The 16,955-nt window shown below is 38.4% G+C and overlaps 1 protein-coding gene across 1 annotated transcript; it reads left to right on the top strand.

Annotated features, from left to right (window-relative positions):
- The first annotated feature begins 3,132 nt into the window (after positions 1-3,132).
- On the top strand, positions 3,133-16,710 carry LOC110064714 (mitochondrial dicarboxylate carrier-like). The gene is made up of 13 exons (XM_089290996.1): positions 3,133-3,638; positions 4,475-4,594; positions 5,964-6,030; positions 7,030-7,074; positions 7,639-7,687; positions 7,902-7,946; positions 8,606-8,649; positions 9,530-9,600; positions 10,996-11,039; positions 11,854-11,902; positions 12,628-12,708; positions 15,066-15,122; positions 15,486-16,710. Exons 1-13 carry the CDS (start codon positions 3,501-3,503, stop codon positions 15,585-15,587), a joined length of 912 nt encoding a protein of 303 aa, XP_089147122.1. The 5' UTR covers positions 3,133-3,500; the 3' UTR covers positions 15,588-16,710.
- Positions 16,711-16,955: the final 245 nt, after the last annotated feature.

Below are 16,955 nucleotides of genomic sequence, written 5' to 3'. Positions count from 1 at the left end.
TTTGTCGAGGTACTCGAAGGCATGAAGTGCCTAACCCTCTACCGGTCAAGCACCCAACTACAATCCAAGATGGCGGCATCGAAAACCTGGTTTATCGAGTGTGCCGTTCCAAAATAACGCCTGCATTGCAGGTTGAAAAATCTCGGACAAAACTGAAGTAACTCGTGATGCTCAGCTTACATTACCACAAACCCGCGAGGAAAAGCAATATAAACTATCACAAAATATAAGTCAACAAAGAACTTGTATGAGAATAAATTTATCAGCAGAGTAACCTGAAACTCAAATAGTTAGCACGACTGGCAAAATTCGTTTGAAGTTCTTACCCAAATTTTCAACTGCAAGGTGCTATCTAGACTTGTTTGGATATCTGAAGTATTCCTTAACTGCGCTAGCTTAACTTTCTCTTCCTTTAGTGAAATATTGCCTTCGCTTAAAACGGATGTCTTGAAAATAGTTAAATCATCTGTCAAATTATTTTCTTAACAGCCACCAGATGGGAATTTAAAAGAGACTGCAAATGCATCGAAGCAAGAATTATGTTATAATTGATGCATTCATCCATTGTTAACTTATGGTAAACTCCAAGCCCCGCAAATTTATTTTTGGATGATTGCTTTTGACAGAGAGCAAATTATCAACGGAAACGTACAGCACCATGATTTCTCAAATATGAATAATTTCATACATACTTCACATGGTTTCTTTTCTTACCTTTGTTATATTTTCTTGCATACATGCCAGTATAAAAAAAATCAACTGGGCAATTTCGTGCGAAAGATCTAGAAAATAATCGTAAAAACTGATTGAGAAAACATGTTTAATATTTCTATTCATTGAGTACAGGCGCAGTTGGTGTTGTGTGTTTTCTTGATGATTGTCCAGTTTCCTCCAACTTTTTTTGGTAACAGCGTCAAATCGATCACTAACAGTGGGTTTTCACATATTCATTAAAAGCTGCTCTCTTTAGTAGAGCCGCGGTGTATGCAATCCATGGACCGTAATTGATATGATTAGAGTACTGGAGGAGAGACTTAGGACTCAAAGAAGAGCGAAAAACATCTGTTGGAACAAACTTCCTTTTGGCGAGCATGATAGTGTTTCTCTCTATAGCTTGAGCACTCCCGGACCGCTCGTCGCTTCCTGAGTCCGACTCGAAAAGACAGCTTAAATCAGAGAGGCTGCTAATCTCGAAAAGAGTTATGGCAAAGTTTGAATAAGACCTGGCAGTTATAATCATTTATTGTATTTCATCCATGAATATATGTTATTTAACTGACTGGGGGCAATATTGAGGAGTGTGGTATTTTCATTTGGCAGTTTCATAAGCCCAAAGGGACCAAACAACCCAGTGGGACGGAGTAAATTAATATTATAATAAATCAACTGCAAAAAAGCTGTATTTTTATTTAAAATAACACTGGGCGTTTTACTTACAAATAGTTGTATCAACAACCTTGGAGCTGAAGCATGACAATACTGTATTCTTTTGCGGCGAAATTACACATTCATTTTGTCAGTAAGGATAGAAACCGGCTAATCTCCTTTAAAAATTTTTCTTGTTACCAAACAATAATAAATTGGTTCAAAGGTTCCCGACGTGAGCGCTAGCCATATAAAATAATTAAACCAAGGACATATGCCTTTGAATCTCAGTCAATCAAAGGGCTCAAAGTTCTCGAGTACTGAAAACTTGCACAGTTTTTCATTTTGGATTCTGTCCTTGGATTGGAACCAAGCTTTTAGTCAGGATTTGAAAAGTGTGCGTCCAAAATGTGCTATATATAGGGCCTGCTCCAATGAACAATTTACAAGGCAAAATGAGAAAATTAAAACTGAATTTTCTGTCAATTAAAACGTGAGCGTCCTTGAGAGGTCTGCATACCCTTCTGGCTTAAAATCTGATTGGAAGTGGAGCTACAGTGGCTTCCAAAACATACCGGGCTTAACAATGACAATTTTAAAATTATTTTACCGTTTTTAATCACGGAATACATCATATGAAATGTGTCATAGCATTTCAAAAGAAAGAAAAAATAATCAAAATTATGAGCATAAAAGCCTCAATATTTTCGAGAGCAAACGATCTTTTTATTTTTTTTTTAATTCCCAAAAGGTACAACGAGCACTCCTCTCCACCCCCCCCCCCCCCCGCCCCCCACTGCCACAGTCATATGGAAAGCTACTAGAGCCTAGAGGCCACAAAAGGATCCAAGGATTAGGTTACAGGTGACGCATATTACACATTGTCAACTCATGGTAAACTCGGAGGTAAATTCTTGTCTGGGTAATTGTTTTTAGGTACAGAGTAAAATTAAATTATCAGCTGAAACGTGTACCAGCTCTTCCTGTTTTCAAAAATTAAATAATTCTTTTCTGGTTTGAAATAAAAAGGTGTATTGCCTGTGGCAGTATAAGAAACTGAATCAATTGTGGAATTTTGCGTGAAAGCTCCAAAAAAAAATAATAATAATAATTATGAAGCTGATCGACAAAACCTGTTTAGCATTTACTTTCATTAACTACAGGCCTAGTTTTGTGTTTTCGGTGTACTTGATAAATTTCTGACGATGTTATTTGGTTTCAGTGTCCTTTCACTGAAAATGTCAATGCAAGCTGCTCTCTGAAGTCATTTGTAGCTGCAATCCCTCGACTTAATTTGACCATAGACAATGTCAATGCAAGCTGCTCTAGTCTCTAATAATCATTTTGACAGTCGAGTAGCTATAGGAGAGATTTGACTCTAAAGGGACAGCGGAAAACATCTGTTAACACAAACACTAAGAGCATTTATCCGACAGCAATTAAACAAAAAAAGGTTCTTTTGACCTGCAGGGGAGTATATTTCTCTACACCTTTTGTAATGCGCTGGTCGCTTTCTTAGTGTTTTACAACAAAACACTACACGGCTGGGTTTCTTATCTGTTTTGCAATAGAGCACCAGTACTTTAATTTTCTTCAATAGTTCCGCTTCGGTGTGTTGTGTCAGGGTCTTTTCAAGCGCTTGATTGTTGTTTCCGAGTACAAACTGCTGGCGGTGGTCATAAAAAAAACTGTTTCTGTTGTTTTAGCCTGTGTCACAGTCGCCTCTCCCCGGAAAAAAAAAATCGGAGAGTCTCTCTCCGATTTTTTTTTTTTTTCGGGGAGAGCCGGCTGTGACACAAGCTATTGTGGTTTCAACGTTTGAATTTTTTTTCTTGTTTTGCTTTTCACATATTTATCAAGAGAATTTTTTTAATTTCATTATTTAAATAAGTTCTTAATTACTAATTTATCACTTCATTTATATTTTTTCTTTATATTTTTTGAATTTACTCTTTTTCGGTCGTTGCGAGGATTCCTAACATTCCGGGTATTCCGGGTACTCCGGTTCCGGTTCCAAATTCCAGAATTTCTTGTTTTCCAATGCCCATGTGCTCGTATCACGTGAGAAGAGATTACGTTATATAAAATTAATGAAGTGTTACATATAGTAGGTTCGCCGGCACGAACGGACGGAAATGTCAGCTGAAGTAAAAGAGGGAGCGAAGCCAGGATCTAGAGCTGTCAAAGTAACAGCTAAGAAACACAGATGGTATCTCGGTGGCATCGCTTCGGCTATGGCGGCTGCCTGTACCCACCCGTTGGATCTGCTAAAGGTAGGCGCGTTGTCTTGAGTAAGCTGGTTGAAAGCTACAGCCTTTACCCCAGTTTAATGTCTAACGCACAAGATAGGCTTAATTAACTGTGTTTTTAGGTTGTAAATAAGCCATAAATTTTCTCGCTTTATGACTTATGTAAGAAATGATCGAACAAGCCGGCATGATTTCCGCCTAGCTTTATGCTTCGTGTAAGCGTAATTATGCGTGAGGGTAACTCTCTCCCGGGGGGGGGGGGGGGGGGGGAATCCTACATAAAAAAAGGACAGGGGTGCTCATCGTACCTTTTAGGAGCTAAAAAAACAGTTTTGGTACCTCTTAGGATGTTCAGCCTCAAACAGTCCACAGCAGGAGCTTTTGCAGCACCTTTTAGGGTATTGAGCTTAAAAATATGACAGGAAATAATATTTTGTGTTATAACTGATACCCCTTAGGGGTGAAAAAATTTCAAGCTACACCCACGAGACAGGATCCTGGCACCTCTTAGGGGTTATTTTCAAAATTTCCGATGATCACCCCTGTCTTTTTTATATGAGAGTCTCTCTCTAATTGTTAGGCCAGACTCAGGTAAGGCTATAAAAATCTGCATCAAATGACCCAAGTTTGAGCCCTGCCCAGGGTCATATTTTAAATTGCATTCTTTGATGAGACATTTTACTCCTCACTTAGTGTTAGAAGGCAGCCCTGCAATGGACTAACATCCAATCCAGGGGTGGTAGCAATTTTCCTTGGCTAGCTGTTTCATGCTACAGAAACTGGAGCCAAGGCTTTGGAGGCTTTCATGTTTAGTAGTAGCATGCGAGATGTTTCACTCATATTTAATCGGTCTCTTGTAGGTTCATCTGCAAACTCAGCAGCAGGTTACACAGAGGTTGTCATCCATGGCTGTTCATGTAGTACGGACACAAGGTGTTCTGGCCCTCTACAATGGACTATCTGCTTCTCTCACGAGACAGGTAATGCACTTGTTGCTTAACAAAGGTGTGCCACATTATATTTAAAAGCTGTTTATGAAAAAAAAAATATATAACTAGTCGGCGAAAAAATACTGATCTCTAGAAGTTGGTGACGTGATCGTAAATTGAAAGGTGTATGGAATGGCATGCAAATTAAAATAATGTCAATCTTTGGATCTGAATGTCTGCTCAGAATCCTGTAAATTGTAGTCAAGAGCTTTCTGCAATGAAGCAAGCAAATTAATTAGCAGTCTGTGTGGAGTCAATAATAACATGTCAAATATTTCAAGAAATTAAATAATTTTAAAGAAAATGGACAACTATGAAAATCATCTGTGAGGCCTTTTTTCCTACTTTCGCAAAGACAGAGAGAGAGATGATGATGATGACGATGACAATCATTTGAATTTAAGATCTGACAACATTATGACCAGGCCATGATTTTGCTAGTGGGACATTTCAGGATCAGCTAGCCAGGAGGGTGCAAAGGGTGTGTTTACACCCTCCCCCCACAGGCTTAGGGGGTCTGCATTTTTGTACTGAAGGTTGAACATCAAGAGTGCACTCAGTTAAAGTGAAGAATGCTCAGATAGTGGATCTTTAACAGTTTAAAACTTTGACAGTTAACCAAACCAAAACAAGTTGGAAATGGCAGTAATGATTACATGTACACTTGACTATTCATTCACTTGACTGTATTAGAAAATAAAACCAACTGTTCTCTAATTACCAGAGCCATTGAACTTCTACTCTCATTAATTTTTTTTTTTTCATGAGCTTGAAAATGTCCGAGTATGTCCATATTGAATTAATTAACATTATGTGCTGCACATGGCTTTGTGTAAGAGTTTAGACAAGTGAGCCAATGAGAACTGAAGGGAGCATATTCTTGTGGTTCTTGTCAGACATCTCTCCTGATGAGGTGTTGTTATATTCTTTTTACATGAGGACAAGTGCAGGTTTTCAATTGTTTTAGTTTGTGTTTTCATGGTATGGTAGGAGAGAACAAGAGAATTAAGCTGCAGCTAAGTCTTGCAAGCCTTTTCATGATACATGGGTCCATATGGTTGCAACTACATGTATATCCTAAATAAAATTATGGCTCAGACAGGGAATAAGTGCATTTCGATAGTTTGGTCCACTTTGTCCTTGGATACAGCCTCCTACACTCAAAATCCCGGCTTTGGGCCTACATTTGGTATCTAGAATAGCACTCTAATAACACATGTATAATATTCTCTATTGCCTCTAATGAAATGCTACAAATTAGACTAGGGCCTTTTTGCCAATTTTGAATTACCCCTAATAATGCCTGCATAGATTGCTCATTCAGGACATAATAAGGTTATGTTCTGGACACATTTTTCAGCTCACGTATTCCACAACACGTTACGGATTGTATGAAGTAGTGTCAGCTGAACTTCGAAAAGGAGATGGTAAGAAAATGTCCGCAATACGTTATTTTCAGGCACAGGAGCCACAGGTCTGCCAGTGACAACAACAGTTATAGTAACTGCAATAATTATATCATGATAACAATGATGATGATGTTGATGAGGATAACAAAATAATACAAGCATGCATGACTCGTATGTTGTAACTTGTACTAATTCACATACATAGTAGTAGGTAGTAGCTTCACCTTTCTATGTAGAATGCACAGATTTTGTTCATCATTGAACTGTGGTGTGATTTTCTCAGGCTGACTTGACACCTGTCTGAGCCCCTCTTTTGAATTGGGGAAAGAGGTACATATGCAACTTGACTGGCATATGCAGAAGCCATGCATTACATTCACTTGCAAATTTTTGTGAATGTGTTCTGTTGTCGGATCATGTGTACTAAAGTCATCCACGGTCAAGTGCTGATCAATACCCTTGATTGACCCTTGATTGACCCTCAATTGACCCTCGATCAGCACTTGATCAACATCTCGATTGACACTTGATCGACATCTAAATTGATACTCAGCCGAGACTTGGATGGCACTCAATCAACGTCTCAATTGACAGTCAATTGACAGTCAGTTGATAGTTGGCCGAGTGTTGACCAACTCATATGCATCGATTGACACCGATGGCATGTCTACAAGAATTATTTGACTCTCAACCAACTGTTGACCGGGATGTTGATCATGTGTTGATCAAGTGTCAAGTGAGGTGTCGATGGAGCATCAATTAAGGGTCGATTGAGGGTCAATCAAGGATCAATCAAGGCTATCGATCCAGAGTATCGATCAACACTCGACCACGGATGCCTTTAGTACACATGATCCCTGTTGTCTGGTTGTAGACCTTCACACAGGTGGCATGCATTTCATATTTGCACATGGTGAGGGTGGAGAGATGTAATTAACGAATACATGTATGGTTTTAAAAATAATAGAACAAGATCTCTTAATTGAATTCTTCTTTTTATGTATGTTAAATTCTTAGCCCCACTACCATTTTATCAGAAAATTGCTGTCGGAGCTATGTCAGGTAAGGAGTTTCAAAGTGTTAATAATAATTATTTATTGATTTTATCTGTTAACAAAAAATACTTTAGGAAGTTAGTGTCTATGACATGAAAAAGTTTAGCTTTGCATTTGCTATCAACATGAAAGGTTTGCTTGTCCAGAAGTTGCCTTCAAATTATTGATTTGATACAATATTGTAAGGGTGCCTGAAAAAAGCCTTAAATGAACCTGTCTAGTGACATTGCATGAGTCAGGCACTTGTCTCTTGTTTTTATAGCATGAAATGGCTTAGGAGTATTTCTGCTATTCATTGGATGGGATTTCAGTTCATCACAGGGTTACCCTGGGCAGCATTTAATTTACTAGCTATATGTAGCACCTATGTTATAGTGTAACTGTTAGGTGGCTGGGTGAAGAGAGGCATGACGCAACCTTAGCTCAAGTTCAATCCTGGACCACTCAATGAGGAGTCTAATAATTATATCCATTAGCTACATGTAGCATGCCTCACATATCACAGCATATTTATATACATTTGTATTGCCTAACATAAAACCCTGAAATAAATATTTCTGTTCTTTGTTAGGTTTTGTGGGTGCATTCGTTGGAAATCCTGCAGATATGGTGAATGTGAGGTGAGAGCCACAGTTACATGATTTGTTTCTGATTTCATAGCCACAAATAAAAGGTAGAAGTCTATGTCCTGCCAATGATTGGTCCATGTAGCCGGGTCTTGTATATATAACTGTCGCTCAAACAAATGAGATTAACTAGATCCATTTGTCTGTAGTTTTCTGGTTATTGTGCAATACTACCCTAATCACATGTAGGTTTCCATTTCATTTTCAGGATGCAAAATGATGTTAAAATAATGGATGTTACCAAGAGAAGAAAGTGAGTAGTTTCTGTTAATAGTGCAACAGATAGATACAGCCTGATTGATTTTGTTATCCACTTTCAGCTGAAAGTGAGCAAAACTGCAGGAACGTGTTGAGTTCATTTAGTAATACACTGTAATGCTCTTCTGCCTTTGCTGGAAGGTTTATGGTTTTGTTAGGGTAATCTTGCTAATAAAAAAAGAAGGCAGGTACCTTAAGGTGCAACTTACAACTGGAGAAACAAGCAAATTACAGATGCAAAGGTAACCATGAAAACCTTGCCACTGGTCGACCCCATACAATGAGAGCAGTGGGTGCTTAGTCGTTAGAGAAGGAGGACCCGTGGGAAGGAAGAGCATTGTAGCACAACATAACTAAGAAAGACACAGCTCACCACCCTAGCAGAGGGTTTCAACAAGGCTTCAAGCAAGTGCCTAAGGTGCTTTGAGAAGGAGGACCCGTGGGAGGGACAAACATGGTAAAGATCCTCTGGGAAAAGGCTCCAAAGCACAATGCAGGCAGGCGGGCAGATGGACGGACGGACTGGCTGGCGCGGGGACGGACGGACGCATGCACGGACGCACGCACGCATGGACGCACGCACGGACTGACTGATTGATTGATTGATTGATTGAAGGTTTTCATTGACGCAATTATTATCTTGGGTCTTTTCAGTTACAAGCATGTGTTTGATGGTCTATACAGAACAGCAACAGAAGGTATGTTCATCATTAAACTAATTATATTTTACTTAATACAATGAATGATGTTGATTTAAAAAATAAGCTAAAATACCTATTTGTTCCATGCTGGCTGTTTTTCCATTGCAGACTTGCAGATTATTCTAATATCCTATTGACAGCTTATTACCAGTTAGAACAGTACTCTACTGTTTTACATGTTTCATACTGGGTTCATGCATCTAGTAAAAGTTACCTCTGAATCATTTATTCAAAGTTCTTACAGTGTGAACCACTAGTTGAACGCAAGAGGAATTTGTGGAATGCGGTGTTGTTGGTTCGGATGGGAACACCAATCATGCAAGAGATTAGATGAATAAACCAGAAACCTTTGTGGCAAAACCATCCCTATGGCATTATGCCTGCGATCTACAGAAAAATTTAAATGCCAAAGTCAAATGAAAGTGAGGATTCGCTCAGTCAGGCCCAGTTTAGACGCCTAACTTTTAATGAGCCGACCTTAATTCGAATTTGGACAGACCCAAATTATCAAAAGTGCCCTTGTTCATTCAGACGTCGAACTGAATTCACCAAACTTTATTTAGTTTTAACCACATCACATCCAAACGTCAGTGATTTTCAGGCAAAGTGCAAACTGCTTGTAAAATACGTTATAATAATTTATGCATTAGGTTTGTCACATGAAAAGTTTGACGTGTAAATCAAAGCCGTTCCAAAGCCGAAATTCCCGGCTGAGCTAGGCGGGAAGAACGGCTGAACCGTTCCAAATTCAACTAGCCATTGTTAACTGATTCAGACGCCGAACTTTTCACGTCCTTAATTCAACGTATTAGGTTCGGCTCATGAAAAGTTCGACGTCTGAACTGGGCCTCATAGTTATTTGGTTTGTGTCTCTCAGAGGGTATTGCTACGTGGATGAAGGGTGTCCAAATGACGTCATTTAGAGCTGTACTGATTACCGTGGCCCAGGTGTGTGTACGCTTATAATTTAGAAAGTACACCTCATGCAAAGTTCTATTTTCTCTTCGTCATCAACTTACTTTTTTCATGAGAGTTTTTTGATATATAGCTATAAGTACATTTCAGTATCAGAAGTCTTGTAGACTAAGAGAATTCACTCCCCAGATAGTTGTTTCAACTTGCAGTACAGTGTATAAACATTTGATGACTAGAATTATAACATGTTGTGCAAATATGTTTTGTACATTTTCACAGCGGCAGTAAACAAAGTGTCATAACCTGTTTGGCTCTCAAATATCATGAAACTAAAAAAGAAGGGAATCATTAAACCAGAAGGAGAAAATAATTTATCTACCATTAAAAACATAACAATTTATACATGATGGAAAACTGATAATCATTATGTTCGATTTTTAAATTTGGTTTACTTACGTGTATAAAAGCAATGCTATAACAGTGGAACCCCTATAAGACGGCCACCCCTATAGACCCTATTCATAAATGGCTGCCAATTTAAATTCTTTTGTATTCATTTAAATTAGCCCAGCTAACCTCGTTTGGGAGTAAAAATTCGTTTGAATTATCAAGTCAAAAACAAGGTTAGTTTGCCTAATTGCAATACTTACAAAAGAATTTTTAATTGGCAGCCATTTATGAATAGGGTCTACTAGGCGGCCAGTAATCAAAGTCCCGATGAGGCCTTTTCTATTGTTTTCACCTCTAATGAACGGCCAACCTCCTTTAAGAGGCCACTATCCATTTCCCTGAGGGTGGCTGCTTAATAGGGGTGGAAGTGTACTACAGTAACTTTTTTTTGTTCTCTGCTGGGTATTGTACATGTATGCTCGTGTGAATAAGAGTTATCAACGTTACCGTCGTCATCGTCATTATCAGGAGATAAGCTAGAAAGGGATAACCTCTTTTATCTCCTTTACTATGGATTTGTGAATAAACAGTTATTATTATTATTATTATTATTATTATTATTATTATTATTATTATTATCATCAATATCATTGTTGCTTAAGTCATCAGCATCAGTATCATTACCGTCGATGAAAGCGGTATCTTGTCAAAGGAATCAAAGCTAATATATGTCAGAAAGTTTTTAAATTAAAGGTTAAAACTTAATTATAGACTCTACTCATAAATGGCTGCCAATAAAAAAATTCTTTTGTAAGTATTAAAATTAGCCCAACTAACCTCATCTTTGAGATGATAATTCAAAAGAATTTTAGCTCTCAAGCGAAGTTAGTGGGGCTAATTTAAATGCATACAAAATAATTTTAAATTGGCAGCATTTATGAATAGGGTCTACACCTTTTCCAGAAAAAGATGTTCACACGAATTAAAATTGCATGTACCAAGAAATATGTTAGTTTTAAAATCTGTTTCTTTTCTTAGGTAGCCTGTTATGACCAAACAAAACAATTGTTACTCACGACAGGGTAAGTGTCCCATGAGGGCTACTGTTAGGAGGCGTCTTCAATATGGATAGTATATCCTTGATAATGATAAACGTGATAAATATACTCTGCTTTGTAATAAACATCATTATTATTTGCCTTGTGTCTGTAGCAGATACAACGCGCACTCTGATTGGCTAATTCTAGGGCATTATTCTCCCGTAATGCCCATGGGCCGATTACGGGCCTGGAAAACCATTGACCTCTGATTAATGATTTGAACCACGCTCCTTTATTTTGTTTTGACGTCGTTGCCTAACAATTGTTTTGCAACATTTCATTTATATCTCGATTTAGCTAAGCCTGAAAGCGGAGCTCCTGGGTCTGGTTGTTCAAAGCCCGATTAAGCTAAACCAGGATAAGCGAGAATTTTGATTTGAGTTTTGTAACTTGGCGGTGATGTTTTCTCTTTATATTGTTTTTTCTTCTGTTTCCAGTTTGATTAATCTCAAACTACACAAAACATTAGCAGTGAAAAACATTTTTGTACAAGGAAAATTTATACTTCGTTTAATTTTTAATCCTGGGTTTGCGTTGACTGGCTTCCGAACAACCCCGCCCTAAACAATTTTCGGATTTTCCTGAAACTTTCCCGGAAAATTTCCGTATCATTTGCCCCCACATAAAAACAAAATCCGAAATTTTTGGTTAAACGGAAAGAGCCGTTTTTTTGATCCTAACGAAGAGAAATTTGATCTTTTGGGAAAACTATTATGCCCGCCTTAGCATCACGGGAAAATTCTCTATTTTAACAACTCTCATTATTACGGACTGGTATTTTTTTTATTGTTTGCAGATATTTCAGTGATAACATGTTAACACACTTTACTGCAAGTTTCATAGCGGTAAGAATATATTATTACATGTTATTAAACCAGAGTGAGGTCTGTATTGGAGAAATACCGGTCGACTTCTCTTGTCTTTTCAAGTCTATGGACTGTGCTGCAGCCGTTCCGGTCCTGTTTTGACTGCTAGCTGAAGTTGTTTTGCTTTATACCTGAGTTCTCGGCCACCCAAGTACACAGCTAACAAGCCTGCCTTCTGTCAGTTTGGTAGTTTTATTATATCTGTCAGTTACTACAGTGTACGGGCGCTGTGATTGTTCAGGTTAGCCCGTCATATTCTACTGCACGGCCCGCTAGAGTTTAAAACTGTTCAGTTTTGCTGCCAAAATGCTTCGTGTGTTCTTAACTTTTATAGGAAGTAAAAGTTTAAAACTTTCTTTTACTTTAAATTGTGTATTTTAAATGTGCTAACGAGTTAACGATTTCAGATTGACTTGTTTTGCTTTTGACATGCGTCAGAAATTTGAAGCCGCTCCGTGTGAACAGAATTCGTTCCCGGAACCGTCAGAAACACAGTAGAAATATAATAAATATCTTACTAACCTCGTTTTCTCGGTCCGTTCTGTAAGTTACGGATCGTCGTTTTTTTTCCCTCCAAGTGCTTTGTGACCATTCCCCTCTATTAACTTAATGTAAACGAAGCAATTCGTTTCATATGTATAGTATACTCGATAGTTAGAAGCAAAACTCGTGCCGTCTTAATTGAGCGCTCATTGATCATTTAGGGTACAATAGCTACTGGCATCACACAGCCTGTTGATGTAATGAAGACAAGACTCATGGAAGCAAAACCAGGACAGTACAAGGTACAGTGCGCATTGCTAAATGTACGGGGTAAAATATCCCGGGAGGGGACTCCTATGTGAAAAGACCGGGGATGTTGGTGGACATTTTGAATTACACCCCTAAAGGAGACCAAACCGAACGCGGCTTGAGCTTTATTTGCCCCTAAACTATACTACCTTATTACATGAAATATTCGCGACACGTTAATTTGGCGAATTTTGCGATTTAAAAACAGTCGCGAAATTTAAGTGACGCGAAAAATAAGTGTCGCGAACATAACATGACGCGAAAATTAAGTGACTCACATTATGTTACTGTTGATATATTACTTCTCAAACTCATTAATAATTAATCAAGTTTAAACAAAGGAAATCATGACCGTGACGGTGTTTGGATATCTGATCTTAATTAACATAGATTTTTACGATTTTAATTCTTCGTTTTCTCCTTAGTTTTAGTCTCGATTGAGAAGATATATCAAACACTCAAGACAGTGTTTGACCACATTTCCAAACACCTCGAAGTTCGTCAAAAATACTCCGCTGCGCGTCGTATTTTCAACTCTCTTCTCGGAGTTTGGAAATGTGGTCAAACACGGTCTTTCGTGTTTGATATATTACTTCCACCGTTGTCCTTTTGTTAATTTCGACGTTATTGTACCTTTGATAACGTCGGTTTAATAAATTCAAGGTCATGTTGAAGTAACATTGCCATGGAAATAAATACGTGTTACTCAAAAACGTGAAGTTAAAGTGATTCAAAATACAAAATTCTCGCAAAATCCCGGAATTCAAGTGTCGCGAAATATGCGCACCGCAAAATCGAGAAATAAACGTGTCGCGAAAATTTCATGTAATAAGGTATTTAAAAACGGACATGACAGCGTTTTTTGTCCTTTCTTCGAGAGCAATTAAAGATACCTTGACGGCTAAAAATGATGGCGTTTTGTCCTGAAAGTCCTAAGCGACATCAAAATCTGCGATTTACAGCGCTAAGCAAGACGACGACCATCCCCGACCTTTTTACATGGGAGCTCCCCTCCCGCCCCGTAAAATACTCACACTTAATGGCTGGTACCGAGAGCAAATAAAGACCGTTGGTTTCCCGAAGAAGCAGTGATGAAGTGATTTGTTATAAAATAGCGTAACGAGGACATTAGCCGATCGACGTGTAGCGCCATTCGTCAGTCAATATTGGCGAGTAACAGTGCACTGTCACCCTCTGACGTGATAAATTTTGCAAAGCTACTTTTGGCGGGAAAAACAGGCAGGACACATTTTCATGATTAGATAATCCTGCGAGCTGGAAGTAGTTATAAACAACGAGAGAAAGCACTGTTTGAGGTGGGGATAGCTATATAAACAGATCTATTATTTTTAATCTATAATCCAAAGTGGGTATGTCAATTAACATTATATTCGTCCATAATATAATTGTTAAGAGGCTGTCTCTGTAAGAACCGACCACTGATTTTACTTCGAAAATTCGATTTTTCTCATACGCTGGGATTTCAAAGCCCTTACCTAGTCAATTACTAAAATGAGTTTTGTTTCATTAAAAATTCCAACTGAAGTTTTCTAGGATTGATTGAAGTTCGGTCCGCTCGACACAAGTTTCATGCCCGCCGAAACTGGAAAAATAGCACATATTGTCGGCGCTTATTGTCGACTTCAATCAATCCCAGAAAACTTCAATTGAAATTTTTAATGAAACAAAACTCATTTTAGTGATTGATTAGGTAAGGGCTTTGAAATCCCAGCTTATGAGAAAAATCGAATTTTCGAAGTAAAATCAGTGGTCGGTTCTTACAGAGACAGCCTCTTAATTATGTTATAAATCCTTGTTGAGACTGAAAAAGTGCGACTAATTGGCATGAAACTCGTTAGTAAGCTATCCACATCAAATTAGCCCTCCCTTGCGTGAGTTAAAACTTGCTTCTCTTTGTCCGTTCAACTCCTCCTCACAAGAGAAACACCTCAGTGATACTCAGCCCAAAAATACATGTTGTGGCATCACTGACGTCCGTTCGGTATACCTGACCGTTTCACTCACTCTCTTTCCCCCCACCCCACTCCTTTCCTGTCTTGACCAAAGCTATCCCGCCCCTGTCGGTACCTTGAGTCGGGATCGTTTTCTGTCCCACTTATGTGATAATTCTAAATTGAATTTGAATCTTTCTTATTAAACGTCCTCTACACAAAGTTTCATGTGTCCAGGCAGGTTAGTGATTTGAAACAAATATCTCCTCACTTTGACGTCCCCAAACAGCAAAAAGATGTTACCTTAGCCTTAATTTTTCACAGAGGGATAACCAATTGTGTACTGTGGGTTTCCGATTTGGCATTACCAACTTACATGCAGGTATGTTATTTTGCAGAGCATTATGCATTGCGTGCTTCACACAGCAAGGCTTGGACCAATGGGATTTTACAAGGTAACATTACGAATGCTGTCGCATTAATAAGGCTTATTCACTGGGGTTCCTTGTGTAACTGTGGCACATGTTGCCAACATTCACGCTTGAATGGTCTTGAATGAGCTCTGTCTACCGGGGCAAAGAAAGTGAATCTTTCCGCCAGGAATGGCCCCGCGAAGGACTAAAATCTACTCGATAAAACTCACCAGCCATTGCGCTTGAGCTGTAAGCAAAATGGCGTCTTGAGCCGCAAAATGCGTTTTTCACCGATTGGGTATGTGGTAATAGGTTAAAGATACGTTTCAATTCTATTCGCATTTGATTACCACTGTACAGTATCCTTATAGGATCTCACAGCTTTACTTTGTTGTTTGTTGTTAGGGTTTTGTCCCAGCCTGGATCCGTTTGGAACCTTACACAATTTTGACATGGATGTTCCTCGAACAGCTTAGAGTGTTCTTTCCCTTGAAGCAGTCAGAGTGATGTAATCAGATTCACGGTTAATAATCTTAATACAGGGATCGGAATACGGTATTTTCTCGGTTGACATGTGGCATCTCACCCGATTAGTTTGTAGCTGTTTTGCTGGCAAATACAGCTATTTCTTAATTAGCATATACCCATTGGTGAATGTCTGTGGGTTCCTCACGCCAATCGGAAAATGTCTACCATCGGTAACCAATCAAATTTGGGCGTCTTTTTAACTGTCATAAGGCTGAATCCGCTGCGGCCACTAGACCTGGAGACCCTTCCTCCTGGCAGCCACGTATTCTGAATAGCTGTGATTTTGTAGTGTCAGTTTATTTGAAAATCAGCGAGCAAACTCAGAAAACCTGCACGATATCCATAGTACATGTTGCAGACCATATTTAAAGTTGGAAAATTGTAGCTGCTTAAACGTGTTAGAAATTTCAAATTGTGAAAAGAAAAACCAAAGCAATAATCAAAACAAAACAGACAAAAGAAGTACATAAGTTTTGAGCGTTCCGTTACTGGTGTTTCTTTTTTTAATATTTCTTGCCTTACTAGCTGTACAAAGAAATCATCAGACCAGGACCATCTTTGTCTCCCCCCTCCCCCCACCCCTCCCTGCGACAGGAACAAGACAGGCAATTGAAATTGCATTACAGTTTTTAGGCATTGGTCATTGTTATCTTTACACATTTTTTAAAATAAGAAAGGCCTTTTTTGATGGGAAATCAAACGAAAGCGCCGGATTAACTATATTGTGGAGAGACTTTTCTTAAAACTTTTAAAGAGCTGGTTTTTGGAAATTTCCAATAATTTCAGCGGTCTATTTAGAAGAGAAGAAACAACTCTCTATTTGTGCGTCAATATATTTATATAAGGTCATAGAAAGAAACGAAATTATGCACATTGCTCATCTGTGAATTTACTAATAAAATAGACTTAAATATTATTGGATAGCATTATAAGAGTAAGATAAAATGCGAAATAACGCGTACTAATGCGTACTAACGGCGGAATATTACTGTTGAAAGAATATTTTCTTTTTTTCTTTCAATTATTTCATCAACACATCAATATGGTCATGCACTGTTATCTAGTGCTTTATTCTTATTAAAACATACGGAGAACACAAAAATCGATTCTACACATTGTGCATGTAATGCTTGAACCCTCTGGGGGTTGAACTGGAACTATAAAATGTAACGACTTAATCAACTGGGTTGCCAAATACATTGTACCTTTCTGGACGAGATACTTCAGCAATGCCCCTGTTCCAACAAAACAACAGGGCTATTGATTAACATAACCGGGTGAAAAAAATCAAAGTTGCGGAGCGGCAGTGTCTTGCTGAATCAGTTGTGCGATATACGTTCGTTTGTT

This window comes from Orbicella faveolata, unplaced genomic scaffold (assembly GCF_042242905.1).
Source record: "Orbicella faveolata isolate gen_17 unplaced genomic scaffold, um_ofav_v1 contig_24, whole genome shotgun sequence".
Classification (NCBI taxonomy): Eukaryota; Metazoa; Cnidaria; class Anthozoa; order Scleractinia; family Merulinidae; genus Orbicella; species Orbicella faveolata.
This window is presented reverse-complemented; position numbering and strand designations above follow the sequence as displayed.

What these genes read in the sequence shown, in the direction of transcription:
- LOC110064714 (XM_089290996.1), top strand. Translation starts at nt 3,501, where the DNA reads ATGTCAGCTGAAGTAAAAGAGGGAGCGAAGCCAGGATCTAGAGCTGTC. An exon ending in ACCCGTTGGATCTGCTAAAG is followed by an intron (nt 3,639 to 4,474) that starts GTAGGCGCGTTG and finishes GGTCTCTTGTAG; the next exon opens with GTTCATCTGCAAACTCAGCA. An exon ending in CTGCTTCTCTCACGAGACAG is followed by an intron (nt 4,595 to 5,963) that starts GTAATGCACTTG and finishes CACATTTTTCAG; the next exon opens with CTCACGTATTCCACAACACG.